The sequence below is a fragment of the Equus asinus genome, chromosome 6 (genome assembly GCF_041296235.1).
Source record: "Equus asinus isolate D_3611 breed Donkey chromosome 6, EquAss-T2T_v2, whole genome shotgun sequence".
Taxonomy (NCBI): domain Eukaryota; kingdom Metazoa; phylum Chordata; class Mammalia; order Perissodactyla; family Equidae; genus Equus; species Equus asinus.
Genome location: NC_091795.1, coordinates 66,403,312 through 66,424,278, shown reverse-complemented (window position 1 = coordinate 66,424,278; position 20,967 = coordinate 66,403,312). Strand labels below are relative to the sequence as shown.

Sequence of the window (20,967 nt, the reverse complement as noted above, 5' to 3'; positions counted from 1 at the left end):
TTCCTCGTGAACTGGCTTCTCTTTCTTAGCCTGCATCAGCTAAAACCGACTGCTGGTCCTCAGAAACTTTTTTGTGAATCTCTCAATTGAAAATGAGGAAAGGGAGGAGGCCACCTGAATCAGGAGGTACCCTAGCTGAAGGCGGAGGAGGAGGGAGGGAGACCCCACGCTGGGGAGGGCGCGGAGCCGGCGGAGGGGGTTCAGAAAGCCAGCCTCCTGCCGCCCGCCCCACCCCCATGGCCTCTCCCACCCAGTCTCTTCCAGCTCACAGACATCCCCACCTCTGCTAGGTGGGCATGTGGGGTTCCACGTGGGGCCTCCAGATCTGGCCGTCTTTGCCGGACCCCTCAGGTCTGTGCCATCTGTCTGGATTCCTCAAGTCTGACTCTGCAGCATATCAACTTAAACCTACCAGAGAGCCGGCATCCGAGCCAGAGGGCTCTACACAGAGAAAAGGCTCCAGACACTCCTGCTGGCAGGACAGGCTACGGTAACCCCGGTTGCTGAAATATGGCCATCTTCTAGCCCTCTAAGTGGTTGTTTTTTTTTTAAGGTGTTTTTTCATCCTCTCTTTCTCCGAAAGCAGCCTGTTAAAGTTTGTTCCTTCACAGATTCCTCCCCTGCTGCTTGCACCCAGCACTCTGTCTGCCTAACTGGAGAATCACACAGATTTAGTGGTTTAAATTGAAATATTGTCCAGGTTAGTTTTCCCTCACAGGGAAGCGCTTGTTCAAATGAAATCTGACGTGAAATCCTGATACAGCATATGAGACAGACAGGAGTGAGGGGCTCGGGTGGAAAGGGGTGGCCCAGGGAAGTGGGAGCGGCAGAGCTGACCTCCTTGAGTGCTGCTCTTGAAACCAGAGCTCTTTCCAGAGTATTTCAAGGCTTTAAGTCAAGTCAGAGCAGGGAAAGGAGAAAGGTGGAGCCCCAGTGGAGTCCTGCTCACGTACTTTCTTATCCTAGCTGCAACTTTCAGTCCCCTACTCTTGAGTCCTGGAAATGCCATTTCTTCTGTTCCTCTTGGTGTGCTCGCTCTATGATTGGCACAGAGGACTGGGGAGATAAGGGGCGGAGAGGGTCCCATCGCTGGGGCTTCCTTAAGTCGTACTTCCAAAGCTGAGGGAGCCTCAGGTGGTACTCAGAGAGTTGTCAACAGGCTGTGAATTTCACCTTCCAGGTGACCATGTGGGGTGAAGCAGTGCAGAGGACAGCAGGAGAAATCAGCAGGCAAAAAAGTGAACAACAGATCCATCCTCACCAGGGCTATCTAAACATGGAGTTATTTTCTCCAGGCCTTCCAGAACCACTGACTCACTCACATCACAAATCTATACCAAAAGCCGACTGTGTGCAAGGCGACATGGTGGGGTGATGCTGTCTGAATGACGGGTTTAATGTTTGCCTCTTCTTCGACAGTTTCTAGCCAGTGCCCACTGGGACCAATAACTTGCCCTGTTAAGGACTGTTGTGGCTCCCAGGATAACTGGGCAGTGTGCTGGAGAGGATAGGACAGAGCCGGACAGTTCATTGTGTTCCTACAGCAGATAAAGGTGCCCTTTCGCCCTCTCAGTTTCCACTGCTGATCTCTCCAAGGTCTAAGGAATGCTGTGTCCCAGATCACAATGACTTGTGGCCTCTGAGTGCCTTTCTCGATTCCTGGTAGTTTCACTTCCTGGAACGCCACAGCCCAACTGCTACCTCAGTGCCGGAGGCAAATCCAGGTATTTCCCCTGGACACCTCACAGGTTTGAAAGCTTGAAGTCATCTCTGCTCTCCCTTCTCTCCCACTTCCCACAAGCACCAGCCCCCAAATCCTGTTGAATCTATCCCCCACGCTCTCTCCACTCCATCACCACTGACGGCAGCTCAGGAGGACTATCGCTACCAGCGCCCGGTTGGTCTCCCTGCCTTGAAATTTCCCTCACTCACCCTAGCCTGATCCATCTCACACATACTGCTGCCAGGAAGAGCTCCTCAAACACATGTTTCTGGCAACATTACTCCCCTATTTAAAGCCCTCTCCAGCCTTACGTCACCTACAGATGGAGGCCTGTGGCTTGGCATTCAAAGTCATCCCAAGTGTGGGCACCCCTGCCTTTCTAGCTTTATCTCCACCCCACTCCCCTGGCCTCAGCCTGTGTTTTGGCCACACAAGTCCACCTGCTGTTCCCCAGTCAGCTCCCGAGCTCCCCCAAACCCAAGTTTTGGCTCCTTCAGTGTCGATGCTCTCATTTTTGTCCCATTTATCCCTTTTTTTGGGCCAGCTCCACTCTCAGGAACCTCCCTAGGCCCCACCATCACAGTGCAGCTCACACGTCCCCATGTCTCCCACAGGCTGTTAGAGAATCTGAGTGCAAAGCTCTCTCTGTCTGCATCCAGCCCTCATTTACACAATGAGACCGCAGAGGCAGGGGGCCCTCATGTTTTTTTCTTAGGAAGAAAAGTAAGAATTAATTTATTTTAACAACATTTAGCTTTCTCAAAGATACTAAATATTAACATAATTTAGTAATATTATTTTACTGTGGCATTTATTAAGCCACCAATTAGGGGACAAAATTAATGACATGCATTTTCAAGTTTTCAAGTGATGACTAACTTGGAACACCAAAGAGTAAACCATTAGTAGCGTATTCTACGAAGTCCCTGTATGCTGAAAGAATATGAAAAATTACCATCAGCTGCTTGATATCCTTGATAGATGTCAAAACAAGATAATATTGTTCTGATAAATCAGCTGGTTAAACTTCTGACTAAAGCGAGAGAGCAGGGGTGATCCTCAGTCCTCAGCTGCTATTCAGTCTATGGCAGAAAGACGTGTATTTTTGGCTTAAGCAAATCAAGCTGTATAATGAGCTTCTGTGTAAGTGTTACTCTCAGGCTGAACAGAGAACACATGGGGATGTGCTGAACAAGTGTCCCCACCCAGTGATGTTATGTTGCTGAGATCTTCGATTTTGAGGAACCTGGCTTGAGTTTGCTTTTTTGGATGTAAAAATTAACTCAAAATGAGTTGGGGCCAGCCCCATGGCCTAGGGGTTAAGTTTGGCACACTCCGCTTCAGCGGTCCAGATTTGGTTCTTGGTTGCAGACCTATACCACTCGTCAGCTGCCATGCTGTGGAGGTGACACACATACGAAATAGAGGGAGACTGGCACGGATATTAGCTCAGGGTGAATCTTCCTCAAGTAAAAAGAGGAAGATTGGCAACAGATGTTAGCTCAGTAAAAAACAACAACAACAACAAAAATTTCAAAATGAGTAAAAAAGTGGGGAGGAGGCAGGGTGTTCTCATATAATTTAGGAGAAAGGAGTCACACTGGGGGCTGAATTGTTGATAAGCCAGTCAGATGGTCAATCAATATATACACTGTGTTGGTCTTTTCCAGTTGTGGAACAGGATTTTTAAAAAAATATTTTATTTGAAATAATTTCAAACATACAGAAAAGATGCAAGTATAGCAACTCCGTATCTGTGTTTACTATTTATATGCACACATAGTTTTATTTTTTCTGAACAATTTGAGAGTAAGTTGCAGGCCTCTTTACCCCTTAATATTTAAGTTGTGTATTTCCTAAGAACAAAAATATTCTCTTACAAAACCACAGTATAGTTATCAAATTCAGGAAACTTAACATTGATTTTAATCTACAGCCAGTATTTTAATGTTGTCAGTTATTCTAATAATTTCCTGTATGACTTTTCACCCCTCCAGTACGGGATCTGGTCCAGGGTAACATACTACACTTAGTTATTATAGAATTCTTGTCTTTTTATACCTTAAGTCCTTTTTTATAGACCAAGTTGAGGAATACAAAGATAGACAAGTAGCTTTCTATATTTATTATTCCCTCAGAGGCATTCACACATGGAATTTTACATGTAAAAGGCACTCAATATATAATTAATGATTTTGACTTCTTGAGAAAAAATTCAAACCAGGAGGAGGGAGAATATGGTAATATAGTTTAACTAAAAATGAATTTGGAACAATTCTTTAAAAAATAATGGTAGTAGGGCAAAGACTACAAAGATTAGGAGGGAAGAACTCTTCCTGTGAATTCCATTATGAAATCATCTTCCCATCTTTGGTGGAGAGGGTCCTAGAGAAATCTAGTGAGTACTATGTTCCACCAAATATTTACTGAGTACTCGCTGGGTGCTCTGTGTCTCTTTCTAAGGAAAACGCACAACTGGAAAAAGGAATGAATCACTAATGGCAGAATTTCAGATATCCAGGAACTCTGATTTTGGGAGTGAAGAGAAAGCTGCCTGTACATCATTCACAACACCAGTCTGCATGTTTTCCCTCTGAGAGGCAGGACTGATCCTGGCTAAACTTGCTCCGGAGGAGTATCACTGAGAGATTATTTAAAAATTAGCATCTTCCATACTGGCAGAGAAAAGTACCCAGACCATTATAAAGGAGGACTCAGGTACGGGGAAGTTCACACGTTCTGAGGGAAGCTTCCAGGGACTGCAACCCTAGCCACGGGGCTGAGGGGCCCTGAATCAGTTACAAACACTGTATGGCTATTTCCCCTCCCATTCTGCTCTCCATAAAGGTAAACTTCTTTGCTCGGCCTATGACCTCTTGCCTCAAAATGGTGTTCTTGCTTCTCTTTGGGATGGCTGACCCAGAGATCTTTCTTGACATCCAGTCCCAAGTGCAGGGAATACAAGTCCGCCAAAGTGGGGACCCTCCCAGATGGCCACATGTCCAGAGGTATGACTTTGCTTCTACTCCACCTGCCTCCTGTCCCTTCCACCAAGCAGCCCATTTTCCAAAGCCAGCAGTCCCCTTTTGCTTCCTGGGCATTTGCCATCACACACAGATGACCAGGGCCCAGGGCTGGAATAGCTCATATTACCAGCTGCATGGCTATGAGCTCATAACTACCTGTCTAGGCTCCTCCTCTTTCCACTCCCCTCCTGCCTCCTGGGTTAATGTTGCCACCAAAGGAGGAGCCAAGGCACAAAGAGGAGAACTTGACTTACACTCACCTGTTTCTGTCACGTGTGAAAACTCATGGAGGAACAAAATGATGGATCTATGATTCCTGGGTTAGGTAACCACACAGATAATCAAGACTTGGTCTTACTTAAAAGGGGTGATAATGTAACTAACAGAAGACACTGTTTATTAGATTTCTATCTTTGAAAAAGTTCTTCTCTATGATGGGATGTGGCTAGCAGATCATATCTGGGCAGCTGCCAGCTTTTGTAAATAAAGTTTTGTTGGAACACAGTCATGCCCTCTTGTTTACCTACTGTTTATGGTTGCTCCTCCACTAAAACGGCAGAGTTGAGACAAAGACTGGAGGACCAAAAAAGCCTGAAATATTCACTCGCTGGCCCTTTATAGAAGAAGTGTACCAACCCCTGTCCAAGAGCCATAAGGCATTGCAGAAGGAGAATAAGGTACCTGTTGACTGGCAGGTGTTTTCTTGTGACATGGCGGTTGTCACGGTTTCCGTGGCTGCGTCTCTGACGGCTTGCTCCTCACTCTGCAGGAGGGTGAAGACACACCTCCAGAGTGCGAGTGTATCCTGCAGTCCTAAGAACACCAGAAGGAATAAGAATTACCTAGGCTGCAATTTACAGGCAGGTACAAACGCCACTTCAATCCTCGGTCAGGGAGAGCAGTATTTAATGAGCAATAGCCAGTCCTTTTTTCTGGGTATTGCAAGAAAGCAAGACCCGAGAGTAAGAACACCAGAAGAGACAGGCCCTAGGGAAGCAGGTTTGGAAATGTCTCTTTTTTTTTTTTGAGGGGAGACGGCTTCTGGAGGCAACCAGCCCCAGAAGGTGCAGTGTGACTGACAAAGGCCCTGGGCCCAGCTGTCCACAATGACTCACGATTCTCAGGAATGAAACTTTATGTTCAAGAGTGCTTTGGGGAAACTAGTCCAGTGTTGATCTGAGTGACTGTTGATTTGAGTGAGCTTATAAATTCTGAAAGCAAATTTTCAATCAAGATTACACTTTGGGGAGCAAGAACCAAAAAATGGCAAGGAACCACTATAAAGCACCAGCCTGTTCCATGTCTATGTGGGGCCCACTATCTGGCAGCCATTACCCCTGGGCTGGGACACTGTCTAGTCCCTCTGCTAGGTGCTGCTGTGGACGAGAGACAAGGGAAAGACAGTGTCTGCACCTGAGCAACTGAAAGGAACATCAAGTCAAGAATGCAAGGCGAAGAGAAGTCAGGGATGGAAATGTGTGGCCATGGCTCCCAACAGCGAAAGATCACAGTGGACTGCTGTTAACTGAGGCAGACTTCAGGAGGGAGGTGAGAGGTGGGCAGGGCCTCAAAGAAAGAATACACGTTGTCCAGGGGGGTGGGCCCAGCCTTGTGGAAGGTCGCAATGGAGGGCCACAGAAGACCAGCACTCCACATCCCTCACCTGTCAATGGGGAACCAGCCCTGTGCTAAGAACTCTTCTTCACCTACCCTCTCCCTCGTCTGTCCGCGGAGAACTTGTTATCAGAGTCACCAATGCTTTAGTCATACCAAGAACAGCAACGGCTCCCTCTGCGGTTTCCTTCTCTCTTTTCTAATATAACTCTGGCTTTAAATTTTACTCAGTCTTTCAGAATCTATACATTCTAATTGTTCTCTAGGGTTTAATATTTTCCTCTTAAACATGGTCATTTATAGCCCCAAGATACTCAATCTCCACTCCTTAGTCCATTTCAATTTTTCTTTTATCTTAAATGACTTTGTTCTGTCCTTGACTTGTCCCCCTGTGCTTTTATGTCCTTTGTCTCTCAGTTCTGTACCTATTTTTCATGTTCTCGCGGGCTATCAGCTACCACTGACTTCCTTCCTCGATGCCTATAGTGCTATAACCAGCTCTGGCAATTAATTATGAACCAATGGCTTTTGCCCAGGACTCAATTTCACTCAGAATTCCAGGTTATTCCACACCCCTTTTCCTGATTTGAGCTGGGTTAGAGTGGCCAAAGATACCCAGAAAATGTGCTGCAAAATGCTATTAAACACACTGGAGAAGCTTCACCAAAGTTTATAAACCTTTGCTTATTCCTCTGGGTCCAACAATTAAGTCACAGAGAAGGTTCCTTTTTAGCCCGTTTGGGTGTAAGAAAAACACCTGGAAGTCACTTAGAAGAAAGAATGAAAAGGATATCAAAGACAACTTTGTCTCCCAGAGAGAACCAGACACGTAAGACTTCATTGGTCTGAACTCCAATAACACTTAAAATTGGAATCTCACCATCTAAAAAAGCAATTCTTTGCTTTACTCTGTAACTCCTTTCAGTATGACTACACTGAAAGCTCCCTGGATGCACGGACCATGGCTCAGTCTCCTGAGTGGGGCATGGAAGAGGCGGACAAAAATAGCATCCCAGTAAAGGACGGAAGAGAGTCACGGCCCAATAACACAGGGGTAAGACGGCAGCAGAGGACAGGGTCAGGACTGAGCACGGCTTTAGGTGCCAGGTTTTCCTTTTATTAAACCCTATGCTTAAAAACAAACAAAACAAAATACCACAATTTTTAAAAAATCTTAAAAAGTAAAATGAAACAGAACAAAAACCCCCATGCTTTTTCAATTCCTTATGATCTCCTAAAGCTTGGTTTTCTCAAACACCATTAACATGTGCTCTTTCCTAATTATTACTCTTGAAGGACAGGGAGTGGCAGAGAGGAAAGAGACAGAAAGTGGAGAACATGGTTGGAGAGCAGCTAAGATCCATACATGCATCTGATTTCAAAATTTCTCTACCTTTATGTCCCAAAGATGCCTTAAACTTAAAACTAACTTCAGTGAAAGGAACTGGCAGTCTTTCTAGTCACTGAAGCTGGGAGCCTGGAAGTCATCCTTGAATCTTTCTTTTACATTAACCTCAACACCAAGTCCTATTGACTCTACTTCCTAAATGCCCTTTGAGTCTGTCCTTTCTTATTCTTCAATGCCACGGCTTCACACTGACCCATTCATTTCTCACCAGTATCACTGCAACAGGCTTCCTGTGAGAGGTGACGCATAGGCTGAGTCTTGACAGACAAACAGAAGTCCGTCAAGTAGCAGTTTGTTTAGAACTGTTCCCTACCGGTGATGCATAAGGCTTGTGTTGGGGAGTGGTGGCCAATGAGGAGGGTGGGGTGGGCAGGGCACAAAACAGGAAGGGTCTTATGAGCCACGTTAAAGGGTATTTAGATTTTCTCCTGAAGGCAATGGGAAGCCACTCAAAGGCTTTAAGTAGTGGAGTGAAATGATCAGATCTGTATTTCAGAGAGACCACAGAGGGTTTTGGAAGTGTAAGGAGCATGGCTTGGGGGACAAGATGGAAAGAAAAGAGGCCAGTTAAGAGGCTGTTGGTGAAACATGACTAGAGTAGGAACTAAGATGGTGAGAATGTATTTGAAAGATGTAAAGGCATGGTGCACGCTGTCATTTTTCATCTTCACTTCTTTTTTTAACCTAGAATATCTATTCATGCTTTTAGTGCATTTGGTACAACGGACTTCCCCCTGCTCAGCGCACTTACCAAGGATGGGATGGGGGTTGGTGAGGAAAAATGGTGTGGTGCTGGTGAGGACTTCAGCAGCAGCCAGCCTGGACTCTGTAGGAAGATGATCTCCACAGGACGAGACGACCAGCTGAACCCACTGCTTCAGCTCAGGGACTACTGAGTCTCTGGTCTGAAAGCACAAAGTGTACAGCAGTTCAGAAGATGCCATCATGGGGCCGGCCCGGTGGCACAGTGGTTAAGTTTGCATGTTCCACTTCGGCGGCTCGGGGTTCACTGGTTCGGATCCCGGGTGCAGACATGGCACCGCTTGGCAAGCCATGCTGTGGCAGGCGTTCCACATATAAAAAGTGGAGGAAGATGGACACGGATGTTAGCTCAGGGCCAGTCTTCCTCAGCAAAAAGAGGAGGATTGGCAGCAGATGTTAGCTCAGGGCTAATCTTCCTCAAAAAAAATAAAGAAGATGCCATCAGGGGCTGACAGGGCATTAGAGATGAGCTCTGTACACCAAACTGGATCTGCAAATTAGTTCTTACTGCAGTCGGAAGAAAGGTTTTTTTAGTTGCTTTTCCATCCCAACTAGAGTGAAATAAACAAGCCCAGGGAAGAAAATCTGACTTGTCTTTCAGTAATATGGAGTCATTATAACTAGCAAGCAAGTTCTTTGAGTCTTTTCTGATGCAAATCAGGTTTTCAGAACATTGGTGTATTTGGTAACTTCAATAAAGACAAAATTTGGGGGAAAGACTGTGGCAGCAAATAATATTTGTCCCCAATAAGCAGATACTCCTTCCAGCTTTAGTAATGGAACCCCAGATTTTTGGATGGGCATGTGGGCACCCAGCTAAAGACTACATTTCCCAGACTCCTTTGCATTTGGGCGTAACGTGATTTCCGACTAACGGGATGTCATAAAAAAAACACGGTATCTGTGCACTTTCAGTCATGCATCGGAAATAGGTGTGACCTTCACTTCCTGGGTTTCTCTTTCCTGCTAGCTGAACAAAGACAAGATGATGAGAGCTGGAGCAACCATCTGATGGAAGGGGCCATGAATGGAAGCCATGTTGAGGAAGCAGAACAGCAAGGTAGAAGGGGCTGGGGGCCCAACACTCTGAAGCCACCATGTCTGCTTTGGACTGCTTCTATCTGGGTTAAGCCACTGTAAGTAAGAGTTTCTGTTACAACATTTAAAGCAGCATCCTAACTAATATTATTGTTTAAACAAAGTCCTATTCTTGTCTTTTTATAGTAACAGCTTTATTGAGATCTAATTCACATACCACACGTTTCACCCATTTAAAGTATACAATTCGATGGTTTTTAGTGTATTCACAGATATGTGCAACCATCATCACAGTCAATTTTAGAAGATTTTCATCACCAAAAAGAGAAACCTTGTACCCTTTAGTTATCATCCTCTCATCCTGTCATCTTCCCCCTCCCCTAGCCCTAAACTACAAATCTACTTTCTGTCTCTATGGATTTGCCTATTCTGGACATTTCATAAAAATTGAATCACACAACATTAGTCTTTTGTGACTGGCTCTTTTCACTTAGCATGTTTTCAAGGTTCAGCCATGCTACAGGATGTATCAGTACCTCATTGCTTTTTTATGGCTGAATAATATTCCATTGTATAGATATACTGTATTTTGTTTACCCATTCACCAGCTGATGGGCATTTGGGTTGTTTCCATCTTTTAAACCCTGGTTTTTCACTTTTTCTAGAAAGGGGATTACTGTTCCAAATGTACTTTACTTCCCCTATCAACTAAACCTCTTTATTTTATTTTATTTATTTATTTATTTTTTGAAAGACTTCACTTTTCCTTTTTTCCCTAAACTCCCCCCCTGCCCCTCCCCTGGTACATAGTTGTATATCTTTAGTTGTGGGTCCTTCCAGTTGTGGCATGTGGGATACTGCCTCAGCATGGCTGGATGAGCAGTGCCATGTATGCACCCAGGAACTGAACCGGCAAAACCCTGGGCCACCAAAGTGGAGCACACGAACCCAACCACTTGGCCACGAGGCCGGCCCCTAAACCTCCTTAAATGTTCAAAATGAGACTACTGGCTCCTCTGATCATCTACGGACATCTATGGAACTAAACTGATAAGCATCTTAGACCCTGAGGAAGATGCTGACTCCCAATGCACAAAAAAACCCAGGTTTTCCTGGGAACTTCTTTTATGTGTTTCTCTACAGTTTTGTTAATTTTTCTCTCTCTGGAAAACTCTCAATTTTCATCAAACATCACTTCATTCGAGTACCAGGCAGTGCCTTTAAGATGCACATGACAGCTGGTTGAAACAGCTTTAGATGAGAACGATGTCTTGGAAGACTTGTTAGGCTGCCCTGCGACTTCTTTCTTAGAACTTGTTCTTTTCCCTCTGGGCTATATTTTTTCAGCAAATCTTCTGCCTTCCTACAAACCCCTCCCTCCTCAGCAACACACATAACTGACTTTCTTTCGGCTTTTGTATCTCCTAGTGACCACCTAGCTTTGGCCCCCTGGCCTACCTTTGAGTGACAGACTCAAGGAAACTGTTTCTGCTGAATCCTTACCCTCTGCCCCAGTCTCTCTGAACTTCACAATCTCATCTGGGCAGTCTTCCTTGGCTCCTGGAACACTCTCTCCCTCCTCTGGGTTCCCACAGCCTCCTCCCTACTGTCATGACATTTAATGTCATGATCTAACACTCCTTTTCTCTCATTACACTTTGTTCATCTTCGTATCTCCACTGCTCTCTCAGTGCTGCTTTACTGTAAAAAATTGAAATCCACAATGTTATCCCGCCACTATCACAGTGTGGTGATGTGTAACCAAGAGCGTCAGGTAATTTTACTGTAGTACCCACTGCTTTCTACTTATAATAATTCTGTAATGGTGGCATCTTTCTTGTATGCTCCTAAGTATGCACGTATTTGTCGTAAGGCATCTCCCAGGAAGCTGTTTTGATTACTTTAGTTCCACCTCACCCCTAGAGGACATGTAAGGCATATGGGGCACATCTGGGCCTCCAAGCAGAGCCAGCTCAGCCATGTTCTGGGGCAATATTTAAGCCTTCATGATATATTTTCATACTTAGTTGACTAGGATGCAATCCTAGTGACTGGGAATCCTTGGAAATGACTTGCTTGCTCCCTCTTTAAATAAAAAATCTAGCGAGGAAAGTAGGAAAAAACAAGGAGTTTGGGCTTGTGTGTGTGTGTGCTGGAGCGAGGAGGAGGTTGTGTTATCCTCATGGACTCTAAGCAAATGAGCCCAGAACAAGAGAAAAGGAATGCCAAAGGTGGTGCTCACGAAAGTCTTCACAAGTTATATCCAAAGTGAACAATCAAGATGAGCGACGTTTTTGTGGAGGCTCCACATCACACCACAGTGATCCTGCCTACTGGGACAGTTCACTCCTGCTGACACCTCCCAGGTAAAGAAGAGCACGACAGCCTGACCCCACCACTGGGGCAGGATCAGCCTCACCTCCTCACGCGCCTGCATGCAGTGGGCAACCACTCTGGAGGCAAGTCTCAGAGCTACACTTTGAGTTTCAGACCTGGAAAAAGTAAGCCAAAAACACACAAAATAAAATCAAACATATTTACATCCTGATATTCAAATGGTTTTTGCAGTTAGTCTGTAATCCGTGTGCATGTGAATGCTGGAAATCTCCACCTCACAGCCACATAAACGCTTCCAGAAGTAACTGTCTTCTGGTTATTAATGTGAAACTCTGACATCAATCTATTGCCTGAGCCTAGAACATGCTCCTAGGCTGAAACTTAAAAAGAAACACAGGACTCGAGTCCTCAGGCCAGGACTGTGCTCAAGTTCATTACATAAGTGACTGACAGGCCCACACATGGTCCCCAGTTTGCACAGGGAGTGTTGGAGGCAAACCTTTCATTGGAAGCAATATCCATTATCCACAGCAAGAACTCCTTCGGGGTTAGATGGATACAGCGCTTTGTCTGGGGCAGCCACTCACTGGTGTCCATGCAATGGAGAATTTTCAGTATCTGTGTGAACCAGATCCAAGGGAAAACAAAACAAAAACAAAAACACAACTCAGGAAAAAGTTTCCAGAAGCTAAATAATAATCACATGTACTGATGAGAGGATTTATCTTTCAAAAAGCTCCCACTAACTTCTTATTTCCCCTTTAATACCTTTGGGAGACCAAGACAGGGTGGAGCAGTGATACACTCAGGGACCCTACTGACCTGATAAGAGTCTAGATGCTCAGATTCCTAGGTCAGTGCCCTTTCCTTTTGATTATGCTTTCTAGGTGGCCATGTGCCCCCAAACAGCCATGTCAGCATACACTACCCTCTGACACATTTTTTTTTTTTTGAGGAAGATTAGCCCTGAGCTAACTGCTGCCAATCCTCCTCTTTTTGCTGAGGAAGACTGGCCCTGACCTAACATCCATGCCCATCTTCCTCTACTTTATATACGGGACGCCTACCACAGCATGGCTTTTGCCAAGCGGTGCCATGTCAGCACCTGGGATCCGAACCGGGGAACCCTGGGCTGCCGAGAAGTGGAATGTGCTCACTTAACCACTGTGCCACGGGGCTGGCCCCTACAGCCAACTTTCAATGTCTTGTTTCCTACAGCATTGAGTGGCTTACTCTCAATCTCTGTCTTTGGTTAATCTCTGTCATCAATACCATTACCATCAAACACTTTTCTTAGTGCCCTTCTATGCATGAAGCCATGCCAACCACCACACAAAGAGAGCCCATGCCCTCTGGATGCTGAATCTTCTTCCTATTCCTCCTGGAGGAGCCAAACCCAATCTTCCCTTCATGATCTTATCACTCCAGTGGGCTCGCCAAAGAGTTTGGGGAGTGGAAGGGGATGGTCAGTACACCAGAAACTTTACCTCACAGAAGCATTCTGGATGATTTTCCTTCATAGCCAACATTAAGAACGTCCCTCCCATATTCCACAGCAAGAGCGGCAGTCCCTTCTCTCTTGGTTCAGAGGCTGCTGCCGCTGAGAACCTTTCCAACAGGGCTTCCAGTGTCAGCAGGCGCACCTCAGGGAAGGAAGACTCCAAGAGCTGAGAGAAGGAGATGGGAACGTCCCTTGTCTGCTCTCCAGCCTGGGCCGCCACTGCCCACACTGCAGCGATGGCTAGTTTGGTGAGGCTCTGGAGGTACTGGGGCAGGCCTGGCACCGTGAAGGTATAGGGGAATCCTGTTATCAGCTCTGATCCTGAGATGATCCTTCTGACTTCCTCCCAGAAGCCAAGATGCTCCAGAACTACAAAGCAAAGGGAAAGAGGCTATCACTTTATTCAAAGTTCCACAGAAGGACATAGGAGAACGCAAGGTTCTGGATACACTGGGTGGGATTATCAGATGTCTTTCCTGAGTAGACATCACACGAACGCTGTAATAAGCGACTAGCCCAGTAAGGCTTCTGGCCCAGAGGTGATTTCTATCTAGGTAATACACAATTTTTCCCCTAGGGGCACAAAAGGCATTCCTATCAGAATATGTGCTCCTGGCGCCCCTCCCCAATGTTCAGTAAATATGAACTGAGTGACCTCCTGTATCACCAATCCTCAAAGTTGAACAGAATAAAAGGACATCTAGTCCAATTTTCCTTCGGGGGCTCAGATCCCCTCTGCAGCACCTCTTCTCAGAGGCCCTCGGTTGAACCCTACAGTGACTTGGTGCTCACAGGACAGACTATTCCATTGTTAGTAGATCTAATTGTCATAAAGTTCTTTTCAGTTTCCACTCCAGCGCTGGCCTAATTCTGCATTTTGAGGTTCTTAGTGAGCCCTTAGGCATTTACTTATTATGCCCCCTCTGTCTTCTCCAGATGAAACACCCCTACCTCCTTCAACTCTTCCTCATACGAGGGGGTTCAGCTTCTCTCACTATTCCAGCTGCTTTCCTTTGGACTTGCTTTACCTCCTCGTATGGAGAACGGCACACGGCTCTCTCGCGTGGTCTGGCCAGCAGGACTGTTACTTTCCCTGTTCTGACATCAGGTTACTGGAGTTGCATCACACTGCTGACTCATGTGGAGCATAAAGTCAACTGAAACCACAGGCTTTCTTTTTTTACATGGTCTACTGATGGTGGTGAGTCATCTCTCTCCCACCTTGTGCTCAGTACTTAGATCGAGACTAGTTTTCTTTGTTTGTTTGTTTTAAACTCAAGTAGAGCTGTTAAATTTTATCTCCCTGTTAGGTTTTATGGTCTGCCTTTTAGATTGCTAAGATCTTTTTGTATTCTCAGTTATAATCAAAAACACTTAGTGCTGGCTTATTAAGTGCTGGGTGCTAAATAAAGTAAGAATACTGCCCTTAAGAAGTTTATAGTCTAGTCTGAGAAAGAGAAATGAATGACTAGGCATATCCAATATAGTGATGTAAAGAAATCTGAGTCTTAAAGGGGAAGAGAGGGGAGAACGTAATGGAACCACCAAAAGTGGAGCAAAGGTTCAAAGGCATGAAACAGAATGGACCACGTGGGGAAGTACAGGCAGTCTGACATCACTAGAGCATAAGATTCAAGGTGAGGAAGAGCAGGAGACCACCCCAGAGAAGTTCTGTGGGCAGGACATGGAGAACTTTCTAGGCCATGCGAAGGAACTTGGACATTCTTCTGCAGGCAAGGGAATGCCACCGAGAGGTTATTTTAAGCAACAAGATCAAGTAAGTGTGTTCCCTGAAGTGTTCTTATTGCTGAGGGGACAATATTAGAGGCAGGAAGACCAGTTAAAAGACTGCTGCAATAGCCTAGGAGAGAAATGACGAGGGCCTCAAGCAAGGAAGGGATAGGGAGAGGAGGGGTGTGAGAAGCACTGAGGAATGAAATTGGCAGCTCTGGGCACTGACTGGGGGAGGCATCTTGGGTACCTCCCACAACCCAGATTCTTCATACAACACATTCATCATCCAACAGAAGTTGGGTAAACCTCAATTTAACAAGCATGCCATAAATGCCCGCAACCAAGTAATTACTAAAAATGTGGGCTGGGCCAGTGTGGAGGACAGAGGTCTTCGGCAAGTGTTACAGTCGGCTCCCTGCCTGCCCCTGTCCCCCATCCCACTCCAAGCTCTCATCAATTCATTAACCAGCTCTCTCTGGGTCTAGTCATTCCCCAGTTATGAATCCTCCCAACTTTGCATTCTGTTCACAGAATTTTACCTATAAGAACATTAGGATAGACTTCATCAAATACCTTACTGAAATTTAGGTATTTCATAACTCAGTGAACACTACTGACTTCTAGAAAACTATCATAAACATAATAAAAATGTAAAAGATTAAGGTAACAGTTGGAAAAAACTTCCTTGAAATTGAAAAACTTGCAATAATCCAGGCATGAAAACTATAGAACACTCATCTTACACATCAGATTGTTTCAAAAAGAAGTTCACCCCAAGAGGCAAAGTGGGGGCTCAGGCTCCAACATGACTGTGCCCCACGGAGGCCACCATCCACCATCTGCCAGCTGCAACTGCAGACACATCTGTGCTCTTAACTCAGACTCTGCAGAAACCCAGGTTCAAGCAGGAGGGCAGCCATCTTTACAAAGCAGCAGGGAAACTCAGGCAGTCGGGGTCCTCAACCTGTGTCATCATCTCTATTTTTCAATACCCAAAAACCTAGTCCCATTACAATTTAGTAATGAAAAGACCACACTACCGTGGTCTCCAGGTACGGCTTCCCTAGCCTTCCTACCTACCGCCCCCTGAGGACAACGCTGCATTAAAAAGGAGTTTCATTTGTTTGGCAAGGAGTCAGAAACATGGCTTGGAGATCTGCTCTTTAAAACAATTAAAAACAGGAAGAACTGTCTAGGCCATTCCGGATAATTTTCAGAGGAACTTGTTATCTCAAAGAGATACTCCAGGCAGAGTGTGTAGTCCACTGGACTCAAGAACTGGGCACCCCGACCCACCTGCCTCCTCTAGGGCCTGGAGAAAGGACGACATCACGAAGCCAGGGACTGAAGGTGCTCCCCAAAGAAGGAGGAGATAGGGGGACAAAGGAAGGGCTCCTTTGGGACTTCCTGGCCTACACTGTCTGTGGAGTTCAGCATAAGTCCATCAACATTTATTGAGCATATATTAGGTACTTTGGGAGCTATAGAGATTCAGAGTTGAGAAAAAAATTACCTGCTGTCAAAGAGCTCGAAAACTAACGGGAGGATAAAGATAACTACAAAATTGAAAATTCTTAGTGCCCTAAAATTATTAGTGAGAAAAGCTGACATTTGTTGAGTATCTATGTGCCATGCACTATAGAATATTAATACCGATTATTTAATGCTATGAATAATAATTACTTTTGTTTTTTATTTTATGGAGGTCACATTGGTTTATAACATTATATAAACTTCAGGCGTGCATCATTATATTCTGACTTCTGTATAGACTGCATCATGTGCACCACCAAAGTCTAGTTGCCATCTGTCACCATATACATGTGCCCCTTGACCCCTTTCACCCTCCCCCAACCAATAACTACTTTTAGAAGACACTTGTTGAATATTATTCTAAGCACTTCAACAAATATTAACTTATTTAATGAAGTAGGCACTATTATTCTAAGCACTTCAACAAGTATTAACTCATTTAATGGAGCTAGCACTATTATTATTCCCATTTTACAGATGAGGAAACAGAGAGGTTGTTACTTGCCTAAGCTAACACAGAAAATGGTAGGTACAGAGAATACAAAAGCTATAAGAATGACCAAAAGGAATACAATGGGCACTTATTTTTTCTATTGGAAGAAGTGTCAAAAGGGCTTTCTGGAGGGAACAAAATTTAAGATGGGTCCTGAAGGCTGCTCAGAGGTACCTAACTGGGGGAGGAAAAGGGCACATGCTCCAGGGGGCGTCAGGAGAGAGCAGACAAAGAGAGACCTGCAAATAGGTTCCCTGAATTAATGTGTCAACAGAGGAGTGTTGGGAGAGGTTAGGTTAGAGCCACAAGCTAGGAAATCATCAAATGACACATTCATTTAGTCACTTTCTTCAAACTGCTGCTTAGAAAAAACATTCTCTGTTGTGCACCAAGACCCAAAGAGATGTCCTAAAGCAGAGTTCCTCAAACTTGGGTGAGCGTCAGAGTCACCTGAGGGCTGCTAAACTGCGGACTGCTGCCTGGGCCTCAGCCCAAAAGGTTCTGATTCGGGAGGTCTGGGCTGGGGGCCAAGAATCTGCATTTCTAACCAGCTCACAGGTGATGCTGACGCTGCTGGGCCGGGTACCTTGAAAACCACTGCCCTCAAGTGATGGTTCTTAACCAGAGATTATTACAACCACACATGCCTGAATCCTCCTCTCGTAGATTCTGATTCAATTGGTTTCGAGTTGGGCGCAGCCATCTGTAGTCTTAAGAAGCCAACAGGTAATTCTGCTATGTACTCCAGCTGAGAGCCACACTTCTAAGGTACGACTTTCACGGGGGTTTGTAGAGTTTATGGGTGGGTAGGGGGTGCAGAGCACAGCTGATTCCAGTCCAGTACTTCACCATAGTGAAGAACTAGAAAATTCACCACACCCCATCTTCTCTTACACATAAAAACACCAAAGGAGGGGAAATCACCAATAATTGAAAAGAATGAATGTGCACCATAAAGGACCCTGGCAGGCAGGCCTTCAGCACTGCCTCCCTATGTGCAGGTTCTGTTCTAGATCCAGGACGTAGCAGTGAATGAGAAAGACCAGGCTCCGCTCTCACGGAGTTCCAGTTTAGTGGGGACCACAGAACACTCTCTCTGCCAGTGCCTAGAGTGACGGGGGTCTCTAGGTGGAACAAGAGCTTGGAGTCAGGAATGCCCAGTACTTTAACATAAGCGGCTGCAGTGACTAAACCAGACGTATTGCTTTCCTCTCTAGCATAGAGGTTTCTCAGGCCAGGAAGTACATTAAATCCATCCGAAGAGCTTTAGAAACACACTCACGTCAGGGGACACTTAACTGCATCTCTGGGGCAAGCCTGTTGTAAAGTGACCCTGGTGATTCCAGCATGCAGCTGGGGGTGACAGCTACTGTTTTCCCGGCTCTGCAGCCCACAAGCAGGCAGAGTTCACCAAATGGTTTTCACAACCAGGGCTTCTTTCCAGCGAAGCACTGCTTTGTGTCTTGCCCTACCAAATGCATTTCAAAGTCTAGATCAACACGGGGACTTATTTCCATTTCTCTGAGTGCCTGTTGTCTGCAGGACACAAAAACTGAAGCTAGTTCTTTGACGGGGTTCCTCAGTCTGAGGTTTAACAACCCTCTTCTCTAGAAGATAACTTGTCTACTTACAATTTCAAGTTTGATTACTTTATGTTTCTTCCTTCCTGTCTTTCTTGGAAAGCCAAGTGTTCCAATGAAAGAATCAAGTCTCTCCTTTAATGGCCCCAACTTATTTTTCACAAATTAGATGATTTTTGCAAACTCTTATTAATTGGAGCTTTTCCCAGCTCTCCTTGTTTGGAACGTCCTTGGATTTTCCCATCAGTGTAGTCATTTTAGTCACCCAAGTATGTGTGACTGATTCTACACATCCAATTTGATTTCACTTTTGAAATTAACTTTTTTTTCTTCTTAGGGCAAGCATATTTCTAGCCTTCAAAGGAATGGCTTAGCAGCTGGATTCACTTGGAAGGACAGTACCTCCTGCTGTGCTATGTCCTGGTTCAATGGAGAAATGATTCCCAAGTTTGGAATTCAAGGACCAATAAAATGTCAAAAACAATGTGACAGACTGGATAAGTTGCCAACTTTTTATTTTGTAAAATAAGGATGTTAAAAATCTACCATCCATTATCATTTCATGAAAGAAAGGCTATCAACATCAAAAACATAGTAAATTTGTAGTATCATCATAAAAGACAATTCTTTAAAGAAATTTGGCTATAAGAAAAATTTGCTACAGTGTCATTTTGCTATAGGTTTTTTTGTTGTTGAGGGAGAGTCACCCTGAGCTAACATCTGTTACCAATCTTCCTCTTTTTTTGGTATATGGACCATCGCCACAGCATGGCCACTGACAGACAAATAGTGTAGGTCCGCGCCCAGGAACTCAACCCTGGTGGCCGAAGCAGAGCACGCCAAACTTAACCACTAGGCCACCAGGGCTGGCCCAATTTTGCTATAGTTTTATCGTGAAAACAGCACCAGGCACCAGCACTAGTGAACGGCAGCTTTGGAGAAGCTGATGGATATTTCCTGAGGTTGATCTGTTTGGACAGCATGACTACCCTGAACAGAAAGATCCTAGGGAGGAACTGAAGGGCCTTTGCCGGGTCCCTCAGGACAAGGAGCACAGTGGTCCATTCTCACAATTCCCTCTGGTAATCTCAAATGTGTTATTTTAGCGGTTCTTTGGCAAGTTGCAGCTTTCAGTGTTATGTCTGCAACCTGAATGGTGATCGCTAAATTAACTGGATATCACAGCTGCCAATCCCTAACCAACCAAGGTAGGGCGCTAACATTGACCTGGCTGTTTTTTTTTGTTTTTGTTTTTGTTTTTGTTTTGAGGAAGATTAGCCCTGAGCTAACATCTACTGCTAGTCCTCCTCTTTTTGCCGAGGAAGCCTGGCCCTGAGCTAACATCCATGCCCATCTTCCTCTACTTTATACGTGGGACGCCTACCACAGCATGGCTTTTTGCCAAGCGGTGCCATGTCCACACTGGGATCCGAACCAGTGAACCTGGGGCCGCCAAAGCGGAACATGGGAACCTAACCGCTGCACCACCGGGCCAGCCCCTCGACCTGGCTGTTGAAAGAAGATTTAACAGCAGCACATACCTTGAGCAGGGACAGTGTCATATTTCACAAATCCTGTTTTATTGTTTAGCGGGGTCTGTGTCCACCCCAGAGGAGCACTATAGCCCCAAAGGGCAGGACTGTGGGTCATTCATCTTTGATTTTCTGAGCTACTCACAGAGGTTTGCTAAAATTTCTTTTAAAAAAATCAACATAATTTTAAAAGATGCATGTTACTCTAAAAGCTTTAACAAGGGCATTCTGGAAAAAAACGTTGATGATATCATTACCACATAATTATGGATACAGTGGAGTTTCACCATAAGAGCATTTAATTTAGGTGAATTTAACTCTAAGTACAAGGCAAAGAGAGAGAGAGAGAGAGGGAGAGAGACTGGAAAATAACAATTAAAAAAGAGAAGGCAGTTTCACCTGGCATTCCAATCACTGAGCACTTTCCCAGAAGGATGGTTGTGCTGCTACCTCAGACCCATGGCTCTTAAACTTTAGCATGCTCACCTCCAGAGTTCCTGATTCAGTCGGTCTGGGGCAGGGCACCCCCCAAATTACATTTCTCACAAATTCCCAGGTGATGGTGATGCTGCTGATGCAGGGACCACACTTTAAGAACCACTACCTCAGACCATCTGAGATCATCCGTGCTTCTTACAGTATAAACATCTATCCACGCTGAAGGTATGTAATTCTAGTGTTTAATG

The 20,967-nt window shown here is 45.1% G+C and overlaps 1 protein-coding gene and 1 long non-coding RNA gene across 7 annotated transcripts in view; one reads left to right on the top strand and one right to left on the bottom strand.

The window, feature by feature from the left end:
* Positions 1-20,967, bottom strand: part of THADA (THADA armadillo repeat containing) — a 307,081-nt gene that overhangs the window by 37,516 nt on the left and 248,598 nt on the right. For all 6 annotated transcript variants that reach the window (XR_006529036.2, XM_044772317.2, XM_070512173.1 and 3 more), the window contains 5 exons: positions 13,396-13,778; positions 12,408-12,526; positions 11,991-12,063; positions 8,523-8,676; positions 5,431-5,562 (listed from right to left, as the gene is read on the bottom strand). Coding sequence is in view for 5 of the 6 variants with exons in the window: in XM_044772317.2 (XP_044628252.2) it covers positions 5,431-5,562; positions 8,523-8,676; positions 11,991-12,063; positions 12,408-12,526; positions 13,396-13,778 (861 nt within the window). In the remaining variant the exon portion in view is untranslated. The remainder of the gene's footprint in view (positions 1-5,430; positions 5,563-8,522; positions 8,677-11,990; positions 12,064-12,407; positions 12,527-13,395; positions 13,779-20,967) is intronic.
* LOC106826353 (uncharacterized) lies at positions 9,489-19,957 on the top strand. Its single transcript, XR_006529039.2, has 3 exons — positions 9,489-9,669; positions 17,836-17,937; positions 19,087-19,957. It is a non-coding gene; the product is annotated as an uncharacterized lncRNA (long non-coding RNA).